General features: G+C 38.1%; 1 protein-coding gene and 1 long non-coding RNA gene across 3 annotated transcripts; both read right to left on the bottom strand.

Annotated features, from left to right (window-relative positions):
• Window positions 1–252: 252 nt before the first annotated feature.
• zbtb34 (zinc finger and BTB domain containing 34) lies at window positions 253–24,154 on the bottom strand. 2 transcript variants are annotated; one of them, XM_067604821.1, is made up of 3 exons: window positions 23,746–24,154; window positions 7,658–7,725; window positions 253–7,006 (listed from the first exon to the last, which is right to left on the bottom strand). In XM_067604821.1, exons 2-3 carry the CDS (start codon window positions 7,667–7,669, stop codon window positions 5,444–5,446), a joined length of 1,575 nt encoding a protein of 524 aa, XP_067460922.1. In that variant the 5' UTR covers window positions 7,670–7,725; window positions 23,746–24,154; the 3' UTR covers window positions 253–5,443. The 2 variants fall into 2 exon arrangements, with proteins under 2 accessions (XP_067460922.1, XP_067460914.1); XM_067604813.1 differs by lacking the exon at window positions 7,658–7,725.
• LOC137193600 (uncharacterized) lies at window positions 10,741–14,550 on the bottom strand. The gene is made up of 2 exons (XR_010930858.1): window positions 13,213–14,550; window positions 10,741–13,001 (listed from the first exon to the last, which is right to left on the bottom strand). It is a non-coding gene; the product is annotated as an uncharacterized lncRNA (long non-coding RNA).
• Window positions 24,155–24,820: the final 666 nt, after the last annotated feature.

The following is a 24,820-nucleotide window of genomic DNA, read 5'->3' on the forward strand; positions in this document are numbered from 1 at the left end:
TACATCACTCCAGTTGACATGAATTTCATGCATGCCGGCAGCACAGTTTGAACATAATTGAATGTTAATAACGCATAAATATATATTTCACTAAATCTTATTCACATAACATACGGTAATCTTCCTGTTTAAAGGGTGGCTGAATAGTGCATTACACCCCCCCCCCCCCCCAATCTGGATAATCTGAGTTTTCATGCACATTAACATGAATAAAATCAATCCACTTGTGAGACACACAAAAGACAAATCAGAGCCAAATCAGCGTCTTTATTTTACAAACAAACGCATTATTCTATTGACATTTTTTATATAATAAAAAAGCAATTTACAAGCTTAAGAACCAAAATGAAGCAGCACAGAATGATTATGAGTAAAATATATAATTTGAATAAATATATTTTATTTCATGCTATAAAATAAATTCATAAATGGCAATAGATACAACATCAGCTCTAGCTAGCTTCATTTACTTCATAGTTGTACAAAACAGTAGAGTTCTGAGGTTCACAGTTGGGTTGTGAGGTTGTATGTAGAGTGGACAAAACAGGAGTTAGAGCAGATCTGTTGTCATGGTTCAGTTCATGGTCTCCACTGGTCCTCGAGCTTCAGCTCTGTGGAAAATATGGGCTCATTGAGACCTTGAGGCAGAATGTTTGGGAATGGGAACCACTGACTGAGGACTTGTTTCCCCACCTGAAAAGAAGTGCACAATTATACTATGGACATAAAATGCATGTCCAATGAGACCACTTTTAACACTATATACCCTGAGTACTAAGTTTTTTTTTTTTGCCTTGTCACCAATACATATGAGCCAGAGACATTATAGTGCAGAGTTTAGGGAGTTGTAAAAGGAAAAAAGGAACAATAGCTAGACTGAAAACTTCCCATCTGATCCTGAACAACTACAACTACAGTCTCAGTGCCTGAGGAGCCAAAGAAGACCACTGAACCTCAACATGACAACAGATAACCCACTCCCAAAACAGTGGCTATACAGCCCAAAATCCCTTTCATTATTTGACACAGCTGGAGGTGCAACTCTGAACAGTGCCACTGAGTTGATGACTGAACCACACGCTCAGTTCTTGTGTTGCAGTTCACTGACTACCACTGGATTTTGATGAGCTTTTTAGATCACCAGCAAGCAACACCCGTTGTTCATTTATATATAGATTTTTTTTTCGGAAGAGGAAGTCAACCTGTCCAAAGTTTCAGAAAATATATAAAAAATAAATCAATATCAAATTGTCCTGGTCCAACTTCAATTCAACAGCTCCCTGACATTCAGTTTGTTTGATATATGACAGGCCAATATTTAATATACTTGATGATCCCAATACACCACTTTTAAAAAGGTTATTGCTTTTTTTAAAATAATACACAGTGGACAGAAACTGACAGAAAAGCTATGGAAGACTTAAGATTTTTTTCTAAGCCTGTATCAGTGTTCGTAAACTACCTGAAGTGAGTTTATTATAAAAGGAATAAGGACGAGCTGCAATTTCAAAAAGTAGTCTGACAGCCTTCCCTGTAAACACTTCCTTTTGATTACTTGTGGCCCATAATGCATCTCCTGTTCCTCTCAGAAGTGTGGAACAAAGAGTTGACAAAGAGTCATTTCGAGTGTGTGTGTCAAGTTCAGTTGGATCTGTATGTGTGTGTACTATGACATAACTAACTATAGTTCATGAAAAGCATTTCAACAATTTCCCCTCCATTCATCTATGATGAATACACGGACTTGTATACTCATTTGATAAGAAAAAAATAACCTGACTAGTCTAAAAGCACCATTTAAGGGGAAAAGGTCCCTAACCGAGTGATTGAGGCAATTATAGCTGAGTTCCTTAAGGGTAACTACAGAGATTAACTAGACTGCCCGGATGGAATTCTTATGTATAATCAACGAAAAACTAAGTGCACAACTGATGACAAGAACTCAAGTTTTAAATTTATCCATTGGCAATTTTATACAATTTTGTGGTTGAGCAACGTGCAATTCAGCTACAGTATATGAGGGTAAGCTTGTTTTTTTTTTTTTCTCCACAAATATTCTGTTTATTATCTGCTAAAAACCAAAGCAGCTGTTACCTTGCCAGATGCTCTGAGAGAACAGAGAGGAAGTAGATTTATGTTTCTCATGCATCTCCTTCCTTCATTGAAATGTCTAAAACTACAGTACATTGCAAAAATTGTCCTCAGTGGTTAGAGAGGAGGGATACAGTATAGTCTCTGAACATGTGGCAACAGCTTGCAGGGAACAAGTCTGCCTCATTTGACTGTAATCAATTGCTACTTTATAATCAGTTGTCCGCCCCTTGACAAAAACAAAAACTAATCAAATGATAAAAAGCGATAAAAGCGGGGAGCAGGACTGAAGCTGAGAAAGTACAAAATGGACGAGAATGACTTTGTATAATTTCTATTCATTCCTAGTACCACTTAACAATAACTGATGTGGCCATATTTGATTATAATCTCTCTATTCAATCAATTTAAAAAGTAAAGAGGCACAGAAATCGAAGTGCCAGGATCTAAAATGTAAAGCTTGTGGCAAGGCACTAAGTTTAAGATGCCACTTTTTGTGAAGTATTCTCTCTTTTGTTTACATTGGCTTTAGACAATTACAATACCTATTGCACAACTTTTATATTGTCCACTGTTTATGGCTTAATAGATTATGCTAATTATGACTTAGCTGCTTAATGCCTTCTTAGCAAATTGTTCAAATTTTACACAAGTGATTGTTTTAAGCTGGGAACGTACATTCCTTGCAAATAGCAATGAACTAGGCCTACATTAAAATTAAGAACCCATTTTCCTTAATAAGCATTAAATTATGAAATACACTCAAAAATGTACTGCTAAAAATCACCTATTAGTCTTTGGTGTGAACTCTTGGCACAAAATTGTTTTAGCAGTTTGTACCTTTTACTCACAAAACAGTACTGACAATATCACCAGAGGGTACGCATTTCCTCCTTTCCTCTACTGTATATGAAGGGCAAGAGTCATCATAGGCAGATTATAATTAGTCAGCGGCTGATTTTGGTGAGGTCAGATCAGCTGTCAAATCTGCGCATCACATCAGCAGCTGGCAGAAATAAACTTGACGTAAGTAAACATTCATCTAAAAAGTACTGTATAGCTTGACAGACTGTGGGTGACGATGACCAAAAGTGTTAGTGATAAATCCGTACAAAAAAAGATAATGAAAAGCTAGCTATACCGATTCTTGCAAAATTCCCTAAAATTTGGTTTGCTATCTTAACTGTCAATGAGTGAAGACGACAATGACGGCACATTCAGTGGAATAAAAAGGACTGCAATCTTGACGTAAGACATAATTGACAAAAGACAATATTCTCCCACAAAATGCACACAAAGTAGAAAATTATATGAAGACTGGAAAATAATCAAACTCAATTCATTGACACAAATTCAGCATGGACCAGATGGAGCAAAATAGAAGCATATAGGAGGTGCTCTTCAAAAAAGTCAATAAACAGCTGGATGGCAAATAAGAAAGCAGGATAGCACGAAAGGGACCACCCAGCTGAGCTTTAAATTTGCAAAATGCTATGATAGGATAATCAATCAGGCCTTATAAGTGCCTTTTTATGCATTTACTGTGAATGCAGATTCTTTTAAATCACAATGGAAATAAAACCAAGTCTTTATATACTAACAGCTTCCCCATCCCCTATGGTTCAAATAGTATTGATAAAATACAATGTTGTCATACGCATGACTTGTAGCCAATAGTATTAATGTGGTTGCAGAGTCTCATTTGAGTTCACATCATGTAGTACTGACTTTTTACCCAGAGGAAAAATCACTTCTGTGAGGCAAGTACTACTCTGACACTGCCGCATCAGATTTAAGACAGAGATTAGCAAATTTTATCACTGGGACAACTCCCATCCCGCCCACTAACTCTGCAAAGTGCATCAATACTTTGGATCACCAGCTATCTCTAACAACATTTACCTCTTAGCCTTAATCTAGCCACATCTATGCCAACACCATAAAGTAGGATTGACAAATGAGGAAAACATGTTCCAATTCTGCATTTGACCCCAACCAATGCAGAGAACAAAGATCACAGATCATTCGTCCCATCATAAAATGCAGGACAGAATGAAAAAAAAGGAAAAAAAAAAAACAATAGCTCTTTCAAATAATGGAAGAAAAACCATTTCAGAATGGCTGAGATTCCTTTGTTCTTTCTGTTTGCATATTATTGAGACTAGCATACTATATTGATTTATGTGAACAGATCTAGAGCTGTTCCTAATGTGCTGAGTTGACAATGAGTACTCTTGTTTCTGTTAGACACTGAGTTTGAACATAGAAGCCTACCTCAGGACAAAACATGTTACACATATAATAGTTCAATATAAATCTGCCATCAGAGTATAGAGGAATACAAATGACTTCACTGTATGGACGTAATTCACCCATTTCATGGATGACAGCATCTAAAACCGCACCTTGGCCAACAGAGTGAGAGTAGTGATTAAATATAAAATCCTTAAGTGTTTTGTGGAACAAACATTATAAGACAGCAAAATCATTAAAGTATACAGGGCCATTCTTTTTCTCTAATCTCTGCATTTGCCAAAAACAAACACATAAGTAAGCTAGCAAATTTAATGCACTCCTAACATAGCACCTTCTTAATCATCATTTTAACCTGGCTGATCATGAAACATTTGACATGGACTTTGTCCCTAATCCATACAATCAGCAAGGAATATTTCCCCTAAGTATCAAGGCTTTGTGTTGAGAGAATATTCTTTACAGGGTTTGGCAATAAGATACTGTACATACAACTGAAAATGGATTTCAAACGGTGAACGCGTCTGTGCCTGGTAGGTTCTTGGCTATGAGGTAGAACCTGGTGAGTTTCATTTAAGTTAAAATACTGTCTGTTATGAGTATGTAGTTGCATCATGAGGTATTGAACGGATATGTCACACGAAGCTTTGCACTGGCAGAAAAATCATTCCTTGTGAGTAAGTGACCTCCTGTGGCCACATGTGCAAAAACAGGTCAGGTAAAAAGGTGATATGACAAGCATCTTACCAGAGCTTTCACATTATCAATTATTGCAACATGCCTATATAACTCTGTAAATATGTTTAAAAAAAAACATGGAAAGATAAAAAGAGAAATCATTTAGGGGGTCTTGATTATTGGGACCTCCTCAAAAATAGTAAGTTGTAGCTCCCTAAGTAACTCCCTTTGCTTGAAAGAATCAAATTTCTACAAAGCACCCATTTGCTCTCTGCATTCAACACCTAACTTTCACAAAATGGACAGAAACCCTTGAAGGAAGAAATGTCCTTAGTAGAGGGAGCCGATTAAAAAGAAAAAAAGTCCTTTAAGTTGAGTTGAAATAAACATTTCTTAAAGCTTCCTTAACCTGAAGCAGGACCTAAAAATCACATCTCGATGCTTGAGCCTCCTCTGGACTGCATTTTGAACTCTCCTCCATTTCACTGGCTGGCGCCTCTTCTGCATATTGTGCCTCAAAGGCCATCCCCTCAGATGTATCCTCTTGGTCCTTCTGACCCGAGCTTCCCTCCGTCGTCTCTGGAGAGTCCATGTGATTGCTGCCCTCTGATGCTCCTATGTGCTTCTTCCTCAGGTGCTGGTTAAGGGTGCCCTGAAATGGGAAGCATTTGCCACAGATCTGACAGTGGAAGGGCTTGTTGTCTGTGTGGCCACGGATATGGTACTCCAGCTGGTCTTTCCTTGTGTACTTCTTGCCACAGAATTTACAAACAAATGGGGTAATTCCCATGTGCAGGCGCATGTGGCGGTCCAGGCTCCCTTTCTGATTGAAGGTCTTTCCACAGTAGATGCAAATGAGTCTTTCATTGTAGGGGTACCACTGACTCCGAAGACTACGCTCTCGCACATCGTTTTCCAACCCTGTGGGTCCCACAGCTGATTCGCCGTCATCTGAGCCTTGTTTGATATGACTCAGCACTCCTGCCGGGATGCCCAGGGGGCGCTTTGCCCTGGTTCGCCCACCTCTGAACCCACTGAGCATGGAGCGGGATGGACTGGAGCTGCTAAGGTTGACAAAGCATGGGGAAGACAGCCCTGAGTAAGAATAGGCAGCAGGCTGGATGACAGGACCATAAGAACCCACACTAACAGCCAATATCTGTTCTCCATCTACCAACTCTGTGTGGTAGCCATCATCACCAGCTGAGGAACTATCTGAGTAAGTGGGCCTGTCGATCTTCTCTATCTTCACATGCACATCTGTTACTTGCCCATCTTTGCCAATAAGTTCCACTTGCTCCGTTTCTCCCTCCATGGGAGCATCATGCTCTGACACGCTATCACTACTGCCACGGTCCGACTGGCCTTCCTCTTGATGCTGTCGCCCCCGACCCAGGCCTTTTCCTGCGAGCTCCAAGCGTGCTTCGTGTCCTGCCTGACTCTGCCGGGAGTAGTAAGGGGGGGAGATCTGGGTAGGGTTTACAAAGAGGTTGCTGTCATTGACCCCATTGCGGCTGGTCTGCGAGTCGTCCTTGTCTGGGCTGCAGACACTAACTGGGAGGCTGATTTTGGAGTGGATGCTCTCAAGGATTTGGGTACATTTATCAATGATGGCCTGCATCTGCAGAAAGCTGGCAGCAGTGAGGAAACTGATAATATCCTTGAGCTGCAGGGACATATGACCTGTATAGCAGAATGCAAGAAGCTGCTCAAAAACCTCAGGGCTCTTGATGACCGAGATGGAAAGGCCACTCATTGTGCTGAGAGCTGAGTGATCACGAAAGTAGGGTGAGCTGGCTGCCAGCACAGCCTTGTGGGCTCGAAATGGCTGGCCCTGAATGTGAACGATGATGTCACACAACTTCCCTTGCAGCCGCAGCTCATTGAGCTGGGTCAGAACCGTGTTGCTGAACTCCGGCACATCAAACTCGATGTAGCTGCCGTCGTCCATGTCTTGGATATGTTTCTCCAGTTTGTCGACAGCCTAATGATAAAAGACAAAAAAATAATAATAATAATATTAATTAAATGGTTGATTAAAATTGCAACATTTTAAACAACTTAGCTTAATCTAATCAATCCCCAAATACACCCAATTCATTTGTTTTTTGAATAAAATTGTCAATGACAAAAACACAAGAGTTACTTTGTACAGTTTGTAAGAAAATATAGGCCAAAAGAAACATGAAATGCATTGCAGCAAAAACAGCATTTCATATCCAGACTAGGCAAACTGTAAACATTTCACATTCAGTATAACTCCAATATTATCAGCAGATAACAGATATAATGGTATTTACATTAATGTTAGCAAATTACAAAAATATACAAATTAAAAGCCATTATTAAATTGTTACCTGTTCAGAACATAAATGAATTACAGGTAGTGTATATTTTTCTTAATATATACTCGTATTTTTATCTTTAGATATAGGGTTGGGTGATATGATGACATTGTGTGACAATATACATACATCAACCTTCAAGATTTCAGTTTATTCCATGGTAGCTATCCCTTCAATATCTTTTTGTAATCGGCCATTATACATTATGTTGCAAACATAATAGATAATTTTGTCCGTATTGCTCAGTCCTATTAATTATTCATGATATGATGTGTCCAAAAGTAACTTGCCATAATTGCCATGAACTCTCATATGTTGATATTGACCTCAGCCTCAATAATCCGGTACCAGCCAGGCTCTATTGTTGAGGAGGGAAAAGGAAACAATACAGAAATCTTTAAAGAATTGTTTAGGTACCCTGATTATAATGGCATAAAGTTTAGGCTATAGACTGTCCTGTCGTGCATAGCTCATGTGACCAAATTCAATTACACATTCACAATTTCACACACTGGCCTATCATATACATGAGTAAAAAATGGTCTTGTGTGGGGAATGTGGATCTGGAATAAGACCCAGCAGCAATTTCGCAGCAGTTTTCTGGTGGAATGACTGTCAACTGCCTCATTAAAGTATTGAGATGTTCTTCACAAGCTAAAAAACAACAGACATCTGTTAACCCACAACTTGAAACCCAAAACTCATGTTGGTGATTTATAATCATACTAACATCCATATGGCATTCAGATATGCTTTCATAATAGCCACCATTTGGCAGACAAATTTCTTTCAGTGTAACATACAAAAAGTGCAAAAGTATGAGAAGGCGCCTAAGCCATAATTGAATTCTTCACTTGCACATACATATATACTGGTACTAAGCACTTCCACATACATGAATACTCTCATGAATATATATACATATATACGTGCATATACATATGTACATAAATACAGGCATGCACATACATACATATACATACATGCATATAACACATAAACCGATACATACGCATGCATGCATAACATGAGAATATGTGTGTGTGAGTATGAGGGTGTGTGAGTATGTATGTGTGCATTTCAGTATGTATGAATGTGAGAATGTGTTCATGTAAGTATGTATACGAGCGTGAGAATGTATGTATGTATGTGTGTCACTGTATTTATATTTGTGCTTGAGTATGTATATATGCTTGTGTTTAGTATGTGTTTCTGCATACGTATGTATGCATGTGTGTGGTTGAGTATGTATGTGTCCGGAAGACACTATACTTTAACAGGAAGTTGCTACCACAACATGGCGCTACGGTGATGATGACTACTCGTGAAGGTGCAGACAGGCACAAACATGAAGAATGAGCATGTTATTTTAATTGTTTTGATTAGCTTCCAAGTCCATCTCTGAAACAGCAATAGAGACTTTGTTATTAAATTTTTCCAAAGTTTATTAAGATGCATCGAGAGCACACAGAGTGATACCAGTAGCCGTGTTATTTAAAAGGTAGGCCCACAAGAAAATTGATCCACACAATTCTGTGTAAAATGTCATCTTCTTGACAGGCACATCGACAGTAATCACAAGCTTGTGAGATAGAGAATGGTATTCCATGGCTGCATCGATGGCTACAGTCGCACCATTGTTTATCTGGAATGTCTTGATAACAACAGAGCCTCCAGTATAGCGTGCCTGTTCCAACAAGGAGTGCAGAGCTTTGGCTTGCCATCTAGAGTGAGGTGTGACCATGGCATGGAAAATATAGAGGTTGCCCAATTTATGCTGAACAGAAGAGGACTGAACAGGGACCATCATCACTGGTCAAAGTGTACACAATCAGAGAATTGAAAGGTTGGGGGCAGATCTTAATAGGGTCATGGCATGCTACTACAGTGATTTGTTCAGCTTCATGGAACAAGGTGGCATACCCAACTCCCTTTGTGAACTTTTTTTGTTTACATTACATTTACCTACCACATGTTCAAAGATCAATCCAAGAATTCAGAAACCAGTGGAATAACCATGGGTTATCTACCCAAGGAGGTTGCAGTCCTTACAGTTCTGGCTCTGGGATATTGTTAGTCACACCGGATTTAACATAGTTATACAAAGCATATTTCAAGTTGATGAAAACTTTGGAATTGATGATGATGGACCTTTGCCTGAACAACAGACTAATAATGTTGTTGTTCCTGAAAATACTTTCAGTGCAAATGACACAACTATAGAAGCAATTCAACACTTTGTTGATCCATTAATGGATGAAGGAAATCATGGGCCCTTTTTGGCCCTTGTAAATTTGTATTAAGTAGACAGTCAGCATATTTTAGTTCAAGAAATTAAAGAGAAGTGGGTTATAATGGTGTAACCTGAAGGGAGGATGAGAACAGGTGTAGAGATTTAGGTATAGACATGATAGAAGCAATGTTAGACTCCATAATGACACCGACAAAATGCAGTCTAGAACGTTATTGCTTGAAGAAATTTTGATAGAAATATGGCACCACCAAATGACCACCACGCTGACAAGCAATCGGTTTGAGTATCAAGTAAAAACCATGAAAGCTTTATAGGCTATACAAAAATTTGTTTTTACAACATGGCCTGAGAAACCTGCCACAGTTTTCTTTAGTACAGTATAGTGCTGACACATCTGAAATTTATGTATTAGTATATGTTATGTTATGTATTTATGTTTTTTCAATTTAGAGACTAGTTTTTTTCATTGCTATGTAGGGTAAACATCCCTATTAAGCCCACCAAATCCGCTTTTCAGACATTTTTAATATATAATGCTCCAATTTAAGTGTGAACATTTTCATTAAAATGAAAGTCTAATCTCTAATTTATTTATAACAATTTCTAATGTTTTTGTTGTGTAATTTGTCAAAATATGTCAAAAGTATGGCATGGGCTTAATGGGTACCTATTGGGTGCCCATGGGTGTTCCAAATAAACCCACTTCATGACTTGTTGATAAATAAATATATATGAAAAAATCTGTTGTATTTAAATCTGTAATCTCTTAGCTCTCAATAGCTATTTTCAATTTGTCTCCACTTCAATCTTATGGCCTGTAAATGGCATTTGAAATGGGCGTGACCAGCCATTTTGCTGTGTTGTCATCAGTCTTTTAACCATAGATTCACTGAATCTATGGTTAAAAGACAATATTTTATTCTACGCACATGATATTAAAAAAAAACAACTATATGCAATAAATCTATACATGGTGTGCTAATATAACATCAACAGTATTAATTGATCATGCAGAGAAATAATTAGTTATACTCATTTATATCCACCCCAAACAGTGTAATTTTTTTTGGTAGCGTCCCCTTTAAACCACCCAGATAAAAATGTTAATTAAAAAATAAATAAAGATAAACATCACGTTTATTATCTATTTAACAGTACAATAATATAAACTGCATACAAAAATGTAAACTATACATACTTATCATGCTTTATGTCATTGCAATGAACCATACTATGCAGCTACTGTATTGATGCAGCATGTGGTCTGTTTGCTAGCATGCTAAAACTCATATTTTGATTTCAAAAGACACAATATTTCTAATTCAAGTAATATTTTAACATATGTCTTATTCAAGTCACTAATCTCTTAAAATTTTGACAACAATTGAGTATTTACCAAAAATAGGAGTAGAAATATGCAAAAATGTTATTTTCTGAGGGTACCAAAATCACCAAAGGTTTTTTGCAACTTCCTTTGGGATCAGCAGGCACATGTCATACATATGCTTCGATAACTCAATATTGACAAATCTGATTGACTTACAATGAAAAGTGTCATTGAAAAAGTGTAACAAGCAGCTTCATTGGAAGAAACATCAAACAGCAAAAAATTATGTTTTTTTAAAAAATTTGACTCAGAAGTTGCAAGTGGGCTTACATGGTATGTGGGCTTGATAGGGACGTTTACCCCTTTGATGAAAACAAATGAGCTTGATATTAGATATCGAGCTTGATATCGAGTTTGTTTGCCATGGAGTTAGTTGAAATTAAACGGCTCTGTGTCAAGCATGGTTGCTGCTAACTTTAAACCATGTCACCATCCCCTAACATTATTTTGCCTGTGCCATTCTCAAAATGGGTGTCAACAATTCAGGCAAGATTTTAATGGGGTAAACCATCTTGTGCAACCTATTACACTATCAAAGACATGGACTTTTAGATGGTTCTTTCACTCTGGCCTAAACCAATTTTAGTATGTTATACACAATCAAAGTGCCAGCTCCATGCCTATAAACATTTAATTTGATGTCAGCATCCTGGATCCCAAAATAGCAGGTTTAGATCCTTTTTTTCATTTTGAGCTAAACATGCCTGTGTCCCCACATACACCACCTCCATCACTGTCCCTTGACACAGAATTCACAGTTTTGATCTTATACTGTCAAACTCCAAGTCAAATTCAAATGCTACAAGAAATCAAAAAATTCTTTCAAAGTAAGCAGTTTTGTGATCATATTTGAGCTTTATCAATATGCATTAGAAAGCCAAGTGAATACACCAATAAATGGCACCTTCACTGTCCAAAATGCTTCAAGAGCAATCACCAATCTATTGCCATTAATATGGACTAGAGACTATTGCTTTTCACTCATTTACTTCACCTTATGAATTCAGTCTGACTCAATAACACAAGAAATGGTCAAACAGATTATATTTAATAACATTGCTTCAGGTTTAAATTCAACGCATTGAGATAAATGAAAGCTGTCAGTTAAGATGTGACACATTTATATAGAAACATAACAAATGTGCCCTTGCATCTGCCTTAGAACAGAAAAACAAATGACCAAAAAAGCTGAACAGTGCTGTAGTTGAGTGAAATATACATGTAAATGTATACACAACACAGTACTTATTTACTTTTTTGAAATATATTCCATTTTAAAGTTATACAAACATTAAACACAATAACATTGCTGATTACCTTAACAGCTTAAGTGCATTTTAAAACATAACCTATAACTAGAACTGGGCTTCTACCACTGGTGCCTCACTAGCTTAATGCATGTTTGACATGCTTGAGGTTGGCCTTTAAGCCCTGCCAGCAGCCCCAAAAGTTACTTGTGGAGCTATTCGGAATTGCAGTGTCACTTGCATTCCCTGTATCAAATGAACTTTTTGAAGTTTTGATGTCTGGTGATGTAAAAGTTTTGTGGTGGTGCAAGTGTGTCTTAATCAGACTAACACTGTGTATGACTATTAACCTTCTGTTTCTTTGAGGTATGAAAAAATTCTCTTCTCAATGACAATATTCTGTATGTCCAAATAAGAATAATGGCAAGAGTATGCTTTGATAGTGTGTTTGTTGGAAGCCTGTATCAAGTAACCTACAATCAACATTTTCAGTTCATTCCAGCTACTCCATGCCAAACCCTTGGGTGTTTTGAATTGTGAAGTCCATGTTAATCTTAAAACCACTGTAGGAGTTGTAGATGGGGAGTCAGAGGCAATTGATGCAGGTATTATCTATTGGGAACCTCCTTCTGTGTCACTGTCATGTAGAAACTCAATGGAGGGACAGGGAGAGAATCCAACTGGGGGGACATCATTTGAGCCTGTTACAAATGCTAAGATGTCTCCCAGCTTCTTTCGTCCTTCCTCTAGAGGCATAGAAATAAGGTTGTTTAAAACAAGAAAATAGCTTAATGTTCAATTAGACAATAAGTATATCATTATTTAAGAACTGAGAAAGAGAAATGATGGCCCACATGGTGAAATTATTCAAAATCACAATGTTCTTGAATTTACCATCAAAACAAGATAAATAAAAGTGATTTAATCCAAAAATTGAGACATTACAATCAAACTAACTTATTTCAATTTTTCATGAATCTTAAAATCTGCTATGTCCTCCAAAACAGGTTTTGGAGGACCTGTCTGGCCCTTCCACTATGCTGCCAAACAGGGTTTTGGACAGGAAATTTGGTTCCACCATGAACCAGGCAAACAGCAACAGCCCTCCCAGCAATAAAGTATTTGTCTTCTTTAATAGCTGGAAAAAGAAAATAAAGCAAAAGAATACATTAGAGCATGTAACAGCTTGCACCCAAACAGAACACTGAATACATTGACAATCCGAGACCTTAAAAATTACAGTCAGCAGAGGTGTTTCTGCAAAATCACATTAAAAAACAACTAAATCCCAAATCCAAATAGGTTTGCTTTCAATATTTTCATCTAATGGTGAAAAGCAGGGTAATGAACTATCCCACTTTCCTATGTACAGTTGGACACTTACACACAGTTGTGCCCCAAAAGGAAGTGGGAAACATCACAGGAGTAATACTAGCTGCCAGTACTTGTCACAGCAGAAGAAAACAACTTTCTTTTCATTTTTGTAAGGTTTTTGCTAATATTTTCTGTATTAAGGGTGAGACAGACTACATAATTTGCAGCATCTCCACATTTTATCCGGAAGTCTAGCACATAATTATTTCTTCTTAGTTTGAATTTCTATTAGTTCTTGGGTGATTTTTGGCCTTAACACAGAAGATACTTTTTACACAGACTGTCGCTTCCATTTTTAAAACCATGTAAATTTGCACCAAACATGAATACAACCTTTGGCCTTTGTGCACTTGACTGGGGTTTGTGCTGTCGGTTTAGAGGTTTTCAGGTAAATGATCATTTTAAGCTGTTAATGGTACACCATTAACAGTTGGGTGTTCACTTAATGTTTATCTGTTTGAACCATGGTCTATAAAACACAAATATGACATTCAAATGAAAAAAAAAGTGATGAAAGTTACTTTTTTTTTTTTTTTTTTTTTACATGGCTCATCTTGTAACTATAATCTAAGACGCCATTTTGAAGGAATTCATTCATTATTCATCATTAAATGAGCCACTGGCTTTTAAATGGCTTGTAGTATTAGGAGCCCTTCCATCTTTCCTGGCATCAATAACGGCTGCTGCCCCACAAGCCTGCCAAAGCAGGGGTGGGCTATGCAAATTTGTGATTCTAGGTGTTCGCTTGATTTTTGATGAGGCCCAGTTGTGAAACAAAAGAAAGTTTTTCTGGTGACATTAATGGCCATAGAGAACCTAACTGACTAGTCAGGAGTATCACCATGTAAATAACATCTCAGACTGCAGCATCCATGCCAAAAATAGGGAAGTTCATGTGTGCATAATATTCGGAAGTTATGAAAACATACATTATTTGAAAACATACCTGTTCAATTCAGTGCCAATTTGAGGCTTCCCTCTCTTTGTTCAAACATTTCAGACTGTACAAGTGCTTTCATTGCCAGATGGAGAAATTCCCTTTTAGGCCCACCAAGGTCCACAGCCTCTTCACTCATGCCTTTGTCATTTGAAATCTTCACAGACATCCTGTGGTAGGGGTTGTAAGTTGTTAATTTAAATCTCCAGATAGCTCCATCCAATACAGATGCAGTTTATGTTAAGCCTGCATGCATCTCAGTGTTGATCTTTGCAGCAATCTCAGACAAAATTTATTCAACAGGAATCTCTTCAGATGAATTGGCTTTTCTGAAAATGCAATTGTAATAAAAAGATAAGTAGGAGTAACATAAATGCAAATATCAATTTTCAAGCCAAAATCCATTATGCTATTGTGGGGGTATTTGTGAAAAACACATACAACTTATCAGTAGACTACTTTCTATGTTTAAGGAGCTCGCCCCACAAGCTGTGAAAAAAATGTCTCATTTCAAATATTGATGATGATGCACAGTTTCATGCAGAAATCGGTATCACTGTTTTGCTATCTAGCAGTGGATGCAAGAAAGTCTACAAAACAATTAAATACATTGGTACCACTGAGTACATGAATGAACTTAACCTTTATGATAATCTGTTAGAATTAGATATTTGTAGGTACTGGTCAGAGTGTGAATGTAGCATGAGGGCACCCCAGCTTATGCATGGTTTTCCTTGCCTATGTATTTCTATAAGGTGGGTCCCCTAAGTGTTTGTTTTTTTCTGACCACCAAGTTCAAAATGAATAAAATATATCTAAAACATTTTAGTCTTTAAGTGGTGTCTTCAGATACAAATTTGGCTAGGTAGTAGAACACAGACAGATTCTGTTGTTTTCCATCAGGTTACAAATAATGCAGAACAGCTTTCTCCAGGAAAACACCCAGGTCAGAGTCAGAAAGTAAAATTATTGTAAGTAGTAAAAGCAGTGGTTTAAGTGAAAAAAGTGCCAATACTCCCCTTATTTGCGATTTGCATGTTGGTGTGGGTATTGACTCATAAGTGCCAGTACTGCGTAACAATGAATACTAGCCCAAATAAAACACTTGCTACCAGCAAGTTGTTTGCAAATGTTAACTGAAATCTGAGTCATGTTTTTGTGATTCCAGTTCAAGTGCAACTCACTGGTATGTCCACCTACAGAGTTTTAGGCAAGACAGTGAGAGGGTTGAGAGCAAGCCAAGTAAAAACAGAGACCGCAGCCTCCACCACACTACACAGTCCCCCACATCAACATAGCTCACATTGCTGTATCTTTCTACAATGCTTCATTCTGGAGATATTGGCCAAAATGTGATTTTTGAACTTTGAGTGACCTTGACCTTCATATTTAATCAGCTCATTCTTCACTCATTAACAGTCCCTCCATGAAGTTTCATCCAAAATTCCTCCATTAGTTTTTAGTTACCTTGCTGACAAAAAAAAAAAAAACAGAGGCAAAAACATAACCTCCACCCATCTTTGATGAAAGAGGTAAGAAAAAGAAAACATTTTGTTATGAATCATTAAAATTGAGTTGTTTTTTTTTTTTTTTTTTAAATATTTAGTTCAAAAACATAAACACTGTCATATACTATATTACATGGCTTCTCATTTTCTATTGTTTACTTAAACCTTATTTGAGTGGATTTAGGCAGTTATTTTTAAACACAGCTAACCAGGTTAGGATGCAACCCAATGGCAGAAGTCTGAGAGGCTAACAGTAATGAAAGGGGCCATCCAGATACTATCCAGTACAGCAAAAATAGTGAGAGGATGGCAAAATAACATTCTTCAAAAAGGGTGATCAGAAGGCCATATTTTGCTATGTATAACTGATTGCTGTACTCAAAGATTTAATTCATGCTGCATGTGTTGTATAATAACAATAAAACAAAATCTGACCCTGTAACATTACCATCATTTTTGTTATTGTAGAAGGCTAATACTTGGCTAGCTAGCTACTTACTAACATTGGGTTTTTAGCAGGCTAATGTAGGCTATATTACATTCCTTGGCTATTTTAATACTAACAGGGTTTGAAGGGGGACACTTTTCTGAAGCATCAAAGAACATAACCTTTGAACATTGTAGAAAAAAACTCACCTTTGTCTTCTTCTGGGCTTCTATGCCCCAAAATACGGGCACGTGTTGTGTTGAGCAGACTGGATGACAGAATTTGAGAATTCCCTGCTGAGTTTGGAGCTGCTGGGTTGCATGATGCTGTGTGATCCCAATAGTTGAAATAACCCAGTTAGCTCTCTTTCCCCATTTGGATAAATAGTGCTTGATTCTTGACTTCTGTTGTTTTCCACAACTGTTGCAATGGCATTGATCACAGAAGGAGATGTAAGCAGATTCTGAAGCTGCTGCTGGTGGTTGGTGTGCCACTTTGTGATAGCAACTTCCGTTTAAAGTACATTGCCTTCCAGATACATACATACTCAATCACAAACATACATACATTCATACTCAACCACACACTAGGCCTGGGCGATATGACCAAAATCTTATATCCTGATATAGGTCATTTCATATCCCGATAACGATACCTATCCCGATAAAGCACATTTTAATTCAATGAATAAATAGTTGGTCCATGACAGCGGTGGAGAGTTGGAGAGCTGACAACAACTACAGTCATTACGTTACTTCAAGTGCAATAAAAGCTTTGCAAGTAAAAAAAACAACCAAGAAGAGTAATTCCAATGATGAAAAATATTGCCATAGTGTGTGATTTGTGACACAACGAAATAAACGATAGAGCATAATATGAAACGACAGACATTTTCTATCATCACACAATATATATCATCATACTGCACAGCCCTACCACACACATACATGCATACTTATGCAAACACACATACATACCAGGCAAAAGCATATATACAGACAGGTGACAAATAAAAGGAAAAACAATCATAAAATGTCTTGATAAGGTGTTGGGCCACCAGAACAGCTTCAATGTGCCTTGGTATTGATTCTATGTCTCTGAACCGTACTGGAGGAATGAACACATTTCTTCCAAAAGATAGTCCCTCATTTGGTGTTTTGATGATGGTGGTGGAGAGTGCTGTCTAATACATCAGTCCAAAATCACCCATAACTGGGTTGAGATCTGGTGACTGTGAGGGCCATAGCATATGATTCACATCATTTTCACGCTAATCAAACCATTCAGTGACCCCTTGTGCCCCATGGATGGAGGCATTGTCATCCTGGAAGAGACCACTTCCATCAGGATAGAAATGTTTCATCATAGGATAAAGGTGATGACTCAGAACAACTTTGTATTGATTTGCAGTGACCCTTCCCTCTAAAGGGACAAGTGGACTCAAACTGTGCCAACAAAATCCTCCAAAGCATAACAGAGCCACCAGATCACTGTAGGGGTCAAGCATTCAGACCTGTACCGGTTTTTCCTTTTATTTGTCACCCGCCTGTGCATACTCATGCACAAACATACATTCTGACACACATATATACACACATACACATACATATATATATGTGTATGTATATATATATATATAAATTTAGCACAATAAGTAAGGAAATTTGTGTTTGGTAGATTATTTCTTTGTTGTAACAATGCTTCTTGGCAATAAATCTTATACCCTTGGAAAGCCTGTTTATTCCCCTTTTAAATGGTGCCACATTTGTAAGGAGCATGCATTTGTGGGATGAGCGGCAGAGCTGAGTATGTGGGTTTCACCCATGAAAAATATGCCAAATCTTCTCTGCCAATGCCAAACAGCGTATTCTGCCATTGACTCGTTTGGTGGATTGGATGATTGAAGTTTGAAGACACAAGACATTTTGGCACTTTTAACAATTTATTCATTTAACAAACAGGAGCCTCAGTAGCGTGTGGAAGAACCATACACAGCCGCAACAGCCTGGCGCCTCCTCCTCATGCTGGTCACCAGCCTGGTCACACACTGTTGTGGGATGGCATCCCATTCTTCAACCAGCATTTGTCGCAAGTCAGTCAACGTGGTTGTGTTGGTCACTCTGGCACGAACAGCATGCCCAAGCTGATTCCACAAGTGTTCAATGGGGTTGAGGTCGGGACTGCTGGCAGGCCATTCCATCCTCTCCACTCCCAAATTCTGGAGGTAGTCTCTGATTAACCCCACAAACTGACAAATGCTGGTTGAAGAATGGGATGCCATCCCACAGCAGTGTGTGACCAGGCTGGTGACCAGCATGTTGAGGAGGTGGTGCCAAGCTGTTGTGGTTGTGTATCGTTCTTCCACACGCTACTGAGGCTCCTGTTTGTTAAATGAATAAATTGTTATATTGCCAAAATGTCTTGTTTCTTCAAACTTCAATCATCCAATCCACCAAACAGGAGTCAATGGCAGAATAAGCTGTTTGGCATTGGCAGAGAAGATTTGGCATATTTTTCATGGGCGCAACCCACATACTCAGCTCTGCCGCTCATCCCACAAATGCATGTTCCTTACAAATGTGGCACCATTTAAAAGGGGAATAAACAGGCGTTCCAACGGTATAAGATTTATTGCCAAGAAGCATTGTTACAACAAAGAAATAATCTACCAAACACAAATGTATGTATGTATGTATGTGTATGTATATATATTTATATATATATATATTTATGCATATATTGTGCAAGTAAAGTATTCAATCTGGTTGTTTTCTTGGGGTACCACAACATAAACAGGATCAAGGGCAAGTATTACAAGGAGTGTGAGAACAAAAAAAGACAAGGTCGATGATGAAATTCAGAATCTGAAAATTCAATTCCACACTATTTCATACTTCATTTCATTGTCATTTATTCATTGAATTTGTTATTCTTTGTTCATTCATTACCATTATTGTTAAGCAGGAAACTGAAAGGAAAGTAGATTAACTGATTGCAACTGATAACATAATGTACCAGTACCCTACATAGACTGGCTGTGGTGAAGCATAACATATGAGGGTATAGCCTACACTACATTTGGCAGGGAAAGAAGAAAATCTGGTTCTGCTTGGAAAGTGAGCATGCACCAAATGTTCCTAAAAAGTCTTGCATGAAGCCATTTGAGGCTTTATGGATATATCTGAATAAATGAGTGTCAGTAATGACACTGAGGTAACCGTTTCTGTAACTACTTAATTGTTGATAAGGTTTGTTGACCTTCTCATTCCTGCTGATGAGCATACCTGACGATTGCCTCTCCCAGCATTGAAACACATTTTGGCAAAATAATAAATCAAAACACCCCATACAGGGAACTGCCGCACAAGTACTCACATACCACCTTTTCACAATAATATACTGACTTGAGCTGGTTGATAAAATATTTACAGATATATGGCCCTGCTTTCTCAGCAGAACTGGTTAAACCACATTTTGGAACACCACGACATCGAAATCAAATTTTACTGTACCTACTACAATTCTGATTGTAAAGGCAAATATTTCTGTTGCTAAAAACAGAGCATGTTTCAGTTCTCCAGCTTAACCTTCCTCTCCCCCCACTCCATCTGCCCTTATTCCATCTCTCCCACTGCACCTCCCTCCCTGCCCCTCACTGGCAATTCAGCATGATCTTCTGCATACTGAGTCCCTGTCAGCACTTTGGGAACGTAAACACTTTCTCCAGTTGCCAAGGCTTGCCAAGACACCTGTCCAACAAACCATATGTTCTCATCCTGGCACAGAAGAGACAAGAGATGTAGCAAAACAGGGAGAATCTTAAGGTGTACATTACTTTCACTCCCTCTTTACCAGCCTTAAAATACAGCATGTTCATACACTAAAACATTTCAGTGATGGCTGCCAACAGCATGCATACTGGAGCCAAGCTGAAGGGCAGCCAAAGAATGCATGCTCAGTGGTTGAGATGCACATGCTGGGTGAGGGTCACATGCTTAACTCACGTGAGAAAACCCAAAATGTTTAAACTCAGCTCAAAAATTCCATCTGTGGCTCAAGTTCCTCGCCTGGTAATAAACCTATTTGATACAGCTGCTTCATTTGGGTAAGTATGAAAGATGCTACATATATTGTGATTGTTTGTCTGACCATAAGGTCAGCACAACTCTGGTGGACACGCATCACTTAGAGCTTTCAAGTCAATAACTTTAGCATGTCACGCAAAAAACCTAAACAAACAAACCAAAAAAAAAAAAAAAACAACCATTAGAAGAAAAATCTAAGTCAGCAGGCGTGCATTGTATGCTTTCTTCAACATCAGCAGCATTTAACCTACTTTGAAAAAACAGCTTGTGGGGCAGACCAGACCCAGCACAGAGTTGCTTAACAAGCAAAGGTTGGGAGAGCAGTTTAGACAGATGGTAAAAAAGAAGATAAAAATAGATTTGATTTTGATACATTACAGGGTAGGTATGATGTGAAGAACTGAGAATAACATGGGTTACTGAAATTGTTAAGCTTGGTGGGAGCTCAGTATGCAGAGCTAAGCACTGTCTGTATCTGTAGCCCTTGGGTGTTTTCTCTTATTTGATTTCTTAAGAGTAAACAACTGGAAAACCAGAAAATGCTCACCTTTCATTTCAGCTGACCCATGTGCTTATCAGATGAACCCAAGCGGAAGTCTTAAAGACTTGAGTCCCTCTTTCAACAACATATTCATTCTAAAACTTGCGGTTATAGAAGAATAACATCCAGCTAGAAAAAGGCTGAACAGAAATCATTACAGACAGAATTATACAGTGTTTCATACAGTAAATCGTAAGTGAAGTAAATTTGCCATGGTCAAACAATCAAGTTCTTCTTGGTGACATGGTGTCACTCAAGGCTGAGAGGGAATCTGATTGGTGCGTCTAGGAATTTTAATGACACAAAAAGGTAGCACTAAGGCATCCACAAGAACAGCCAGATGATATCTTCTCTGTTTCAAGTATCTGTAGTCACGACAGGCAACAACTGATTTCCATTCAGATGAAAGTAAGTAGTTGATAGGGAACCTAGGTGACTGACAATACCAGCACTCTGACTCTTCCCTCCATAACTGTTCCTTTCCTCCTGCACCAGATGTTCTGTCTGCTGTCAACCTTGACAAATTTGACGTATCTTGTTCGCAGCGTTTACAGTGCTTTTGATGACCAGCACTAATTAGCTTGGATATTATCCCACTACATTGTCTTTTCCCCAAGAGCCACATTGCAGTTATTCCACTATTTCAGTTAGAGTTGGCAGTGACACATTTGACACAGTGCTCTTAAAACAAGTTTTATTATCGCCAAATGGTTAGGTTTTGCAAAAGGTGGCATAGAAATCAAGCAAGGCAGCTGCTGTTGCTGTTGAAATGAAGAGGAACCCTGCATTTCAACAGTAAATGCCAACATGTATTATCAGTTTTTCTCTCTTTACTTTGGGTAACAGCTTCCTACATTTCCTAAAACTATGAAACATATCCCACAGCTAGCAAGTAAATACTTGAGAACACCTTTTACCATGTGATCTACAATACATTAGAAAATATAGTCAAATCTACCATTTATCAATATTCAAAGTGATTATTATCACAATATCATAAGCTAAAGCCAAAATTTTATTTTCAACAGTTGCCACAAATATCAGAGAAAATGACCCTCTCCAAATTTATAGTATGGCCTGGTAACTGCCTCAGACAAAATGAGTACAAACTATAACCTCTGACACTGTCCTAAAACTCCCAAGAATTACCAGATAAACACAACAGACCACACAAAACATCACTTTATGCACCTAGTATTCAAAGGCTTTGTCTTTCACAATCACTACAGATTTCAACAGGCGGTTCACACCAATGTAGTTTTACAGCTTATCCCAAACAGAACCAGGACTATAAAAAAGAAGGTTGGATGGGTGCAAAGCCATAAGCCTACTCATGCAAAGGTCGTAATTGGTTTGGCTCCACTCTGTTCTGACATGCCTTGTAGTTAAAATATTCAGCCAGGCTTCAAATGCAATAGTCTAGGTGGGGGGGGGACCAATTCTGTTGTTTTCACACTGGGCTTTTAAACACCACACAGTTAAACGCTATGTAAATGGATGTCACAGTGATGCTAGTAAACACAAAGCTTGGGTCCTAGGTGAACCCAGGTGTATTGAATAACCTGCCATGTCCCTGCACTTTGTCCTTTCCTGCCATAACATTGTATCCAATTAGTTTACAAGTACAGTAGTTACCAAGAGTGTTGCTAACACTAGTATCTTAATCCATTTTTCAGGTAAACAGATGTCCTGCGAAACCTTGTGGGTAACATTACAGGTTTATAGACTGAATAGAGACAGGCCTGCTGCCACCTCATACATGAACAGCAGAAATGAAATAAGATTTATTATTATTAAAATTATTAAAAGTATGTGTTACACATTTAGTGTCTGAACTTATTCACTGATAGTTCATTATGCATGGACACTGGAGGACATTTGCACCTACTGTTAAACCCATCGTACACTGCAGATATATTGAGGAACAAATGTGCAGTCTCTCAAACTTTATTGCAAACCATTCTGTTGGTAAGTTAGTTAGCTACGTTAGCTATTTATGTTTAATGGAGCAGCTAAGCGTTAGCGTTAGCTTGACCAGTACATCCACCTGCCCTTTGTCTCTTATCTCCACTGTTTGTCTTTTCTGTGGCAACGTGTACATTTATATTAAATTTAGAAAACTGCATCGGCTCACAGGGCCGAACCGCCCCACTATCAAGCAGCACAAGCATTGGCTAACTATATCAGCTAGCCTGAAATCGAGTAAGCATTTCAGAAAAAAACCGCAAACTTTCACACAGACTTCGCTGTTTTCACGCATGCTGGATTAGTTTGTTTACACTTTGTTCGTGTTCTTCTAAATATACAAAAGCTTGACAATATTTTATCGTTTGATAGAGAAGTTACAACGTCGAACGCAGGTACAAACTATGAAATTGCTACGATGCTAACGCTAGCTAGCTTATGCTAACAGTTAGCGCTATCTTAGCTATCAACCATCCCGTTTTAACCAGTGGTCCAGGCTAGCGCTAGCGGCTAACATTAGCTAGCAATTAGTTGCTAGCGTACGACCGCTGGTAGTCATTTCCCAATTACTAACAATAAGAGAAGAATACACTGACATTACAAACACATTATGGTCACCAGTCCAAGTCAAGGTTGAAGTCCACCAAACTCACCGTCTTGCAGATTAGCATTAAACGTTGTCCATTCCCCTCAGTAGCTCGCTAACACTACAGCCAGGCCTCCCCCCCTCTCCAGTCCAGATGTGTCAGACAGTTGCTGCTGCAATTTTTTGCATCAACAGGAAGTGTTCTTTTGGCTCTTTGCATTCATTCTATCAATGTGTTTTGCAGCAGCCCCTCCCATGCTCATGTCAGTGTAATGTACTGAGACATAATGTTCTTAATGCACGACGTGATGGGAGGACTTAAATGTGAAGTAGCCGGTCTCCAAATTGTTTCAACAAATAACGTGGTTACAGTCTTATCTCCTGACTACACCCATCCAAGTATACGTCTGCTTTCACTTTACAACACTGATGGCGGGAGAAAGCACTAAAACTAGTGCGGGTTATCAAATATATTTGTTCTCCTGTTTTGTTAATGTTCTACTTACTGTAACACTATTTTCGTTGTGTGCGCGCGCGCGTGCGTGTGCGTGTATATGTGTGTGCTTGATTTGATGTTCATTTTCGGTTGTTGTATTTCTGTATCTTTAAACTGCTTTAAAACGATTTTTATCATGTTGATAAAATGCTTTCATGCTGATGTTAGCACCATGAAAGGTGCTATATAAATAAAATGGACTATTCTTCATTGAAATCTGGGTTGACATAAATCCTTATTGCCAGCTTGTGCACCATGACCCCCACAACAACCACACACACACATTTATCTTTCTAATAGGAACTGTTTTTATTTATTACAACTAATCGATTAGTCGATTGAAAGATATTTGCAACTATTTTGATAACCAATTAATCATTCAATTAATTTTTTCTAGCAAAAATGCTGAATATTGTCTGTTTCCAGCTTCTTTATATTGAATATTTTCTGTTTTTCTTTGTCATATATGATAGTAAACTGAATAACAAGTCATTTGAAGAAGTGACCTCAGGCTTTAAGAAATTGACAGGCACTTTTTACTATTTTAATGACCCAACAATTAATTGGTTAATTGAAAAAATAACTGACATTAACCAATAATGAAAATAATTGTTACTTGCAGCCTTAATTTCAAAGCAATACACCC

This window comes from Thunnus thynnus, chromosome 2 (assembly GCF_963924715.1).
Source record: "Thunnus thynnus chromosome 2, fThuThy2.1, whole genome shotgun sequence".
Taxonomy (NCBI): domain Eukaryota; kingdom Metazoa; phylum Chordata; class Actinopteri; order Scombriformes; family Scombridae; genus Thunnus; species Thunnus thynnus.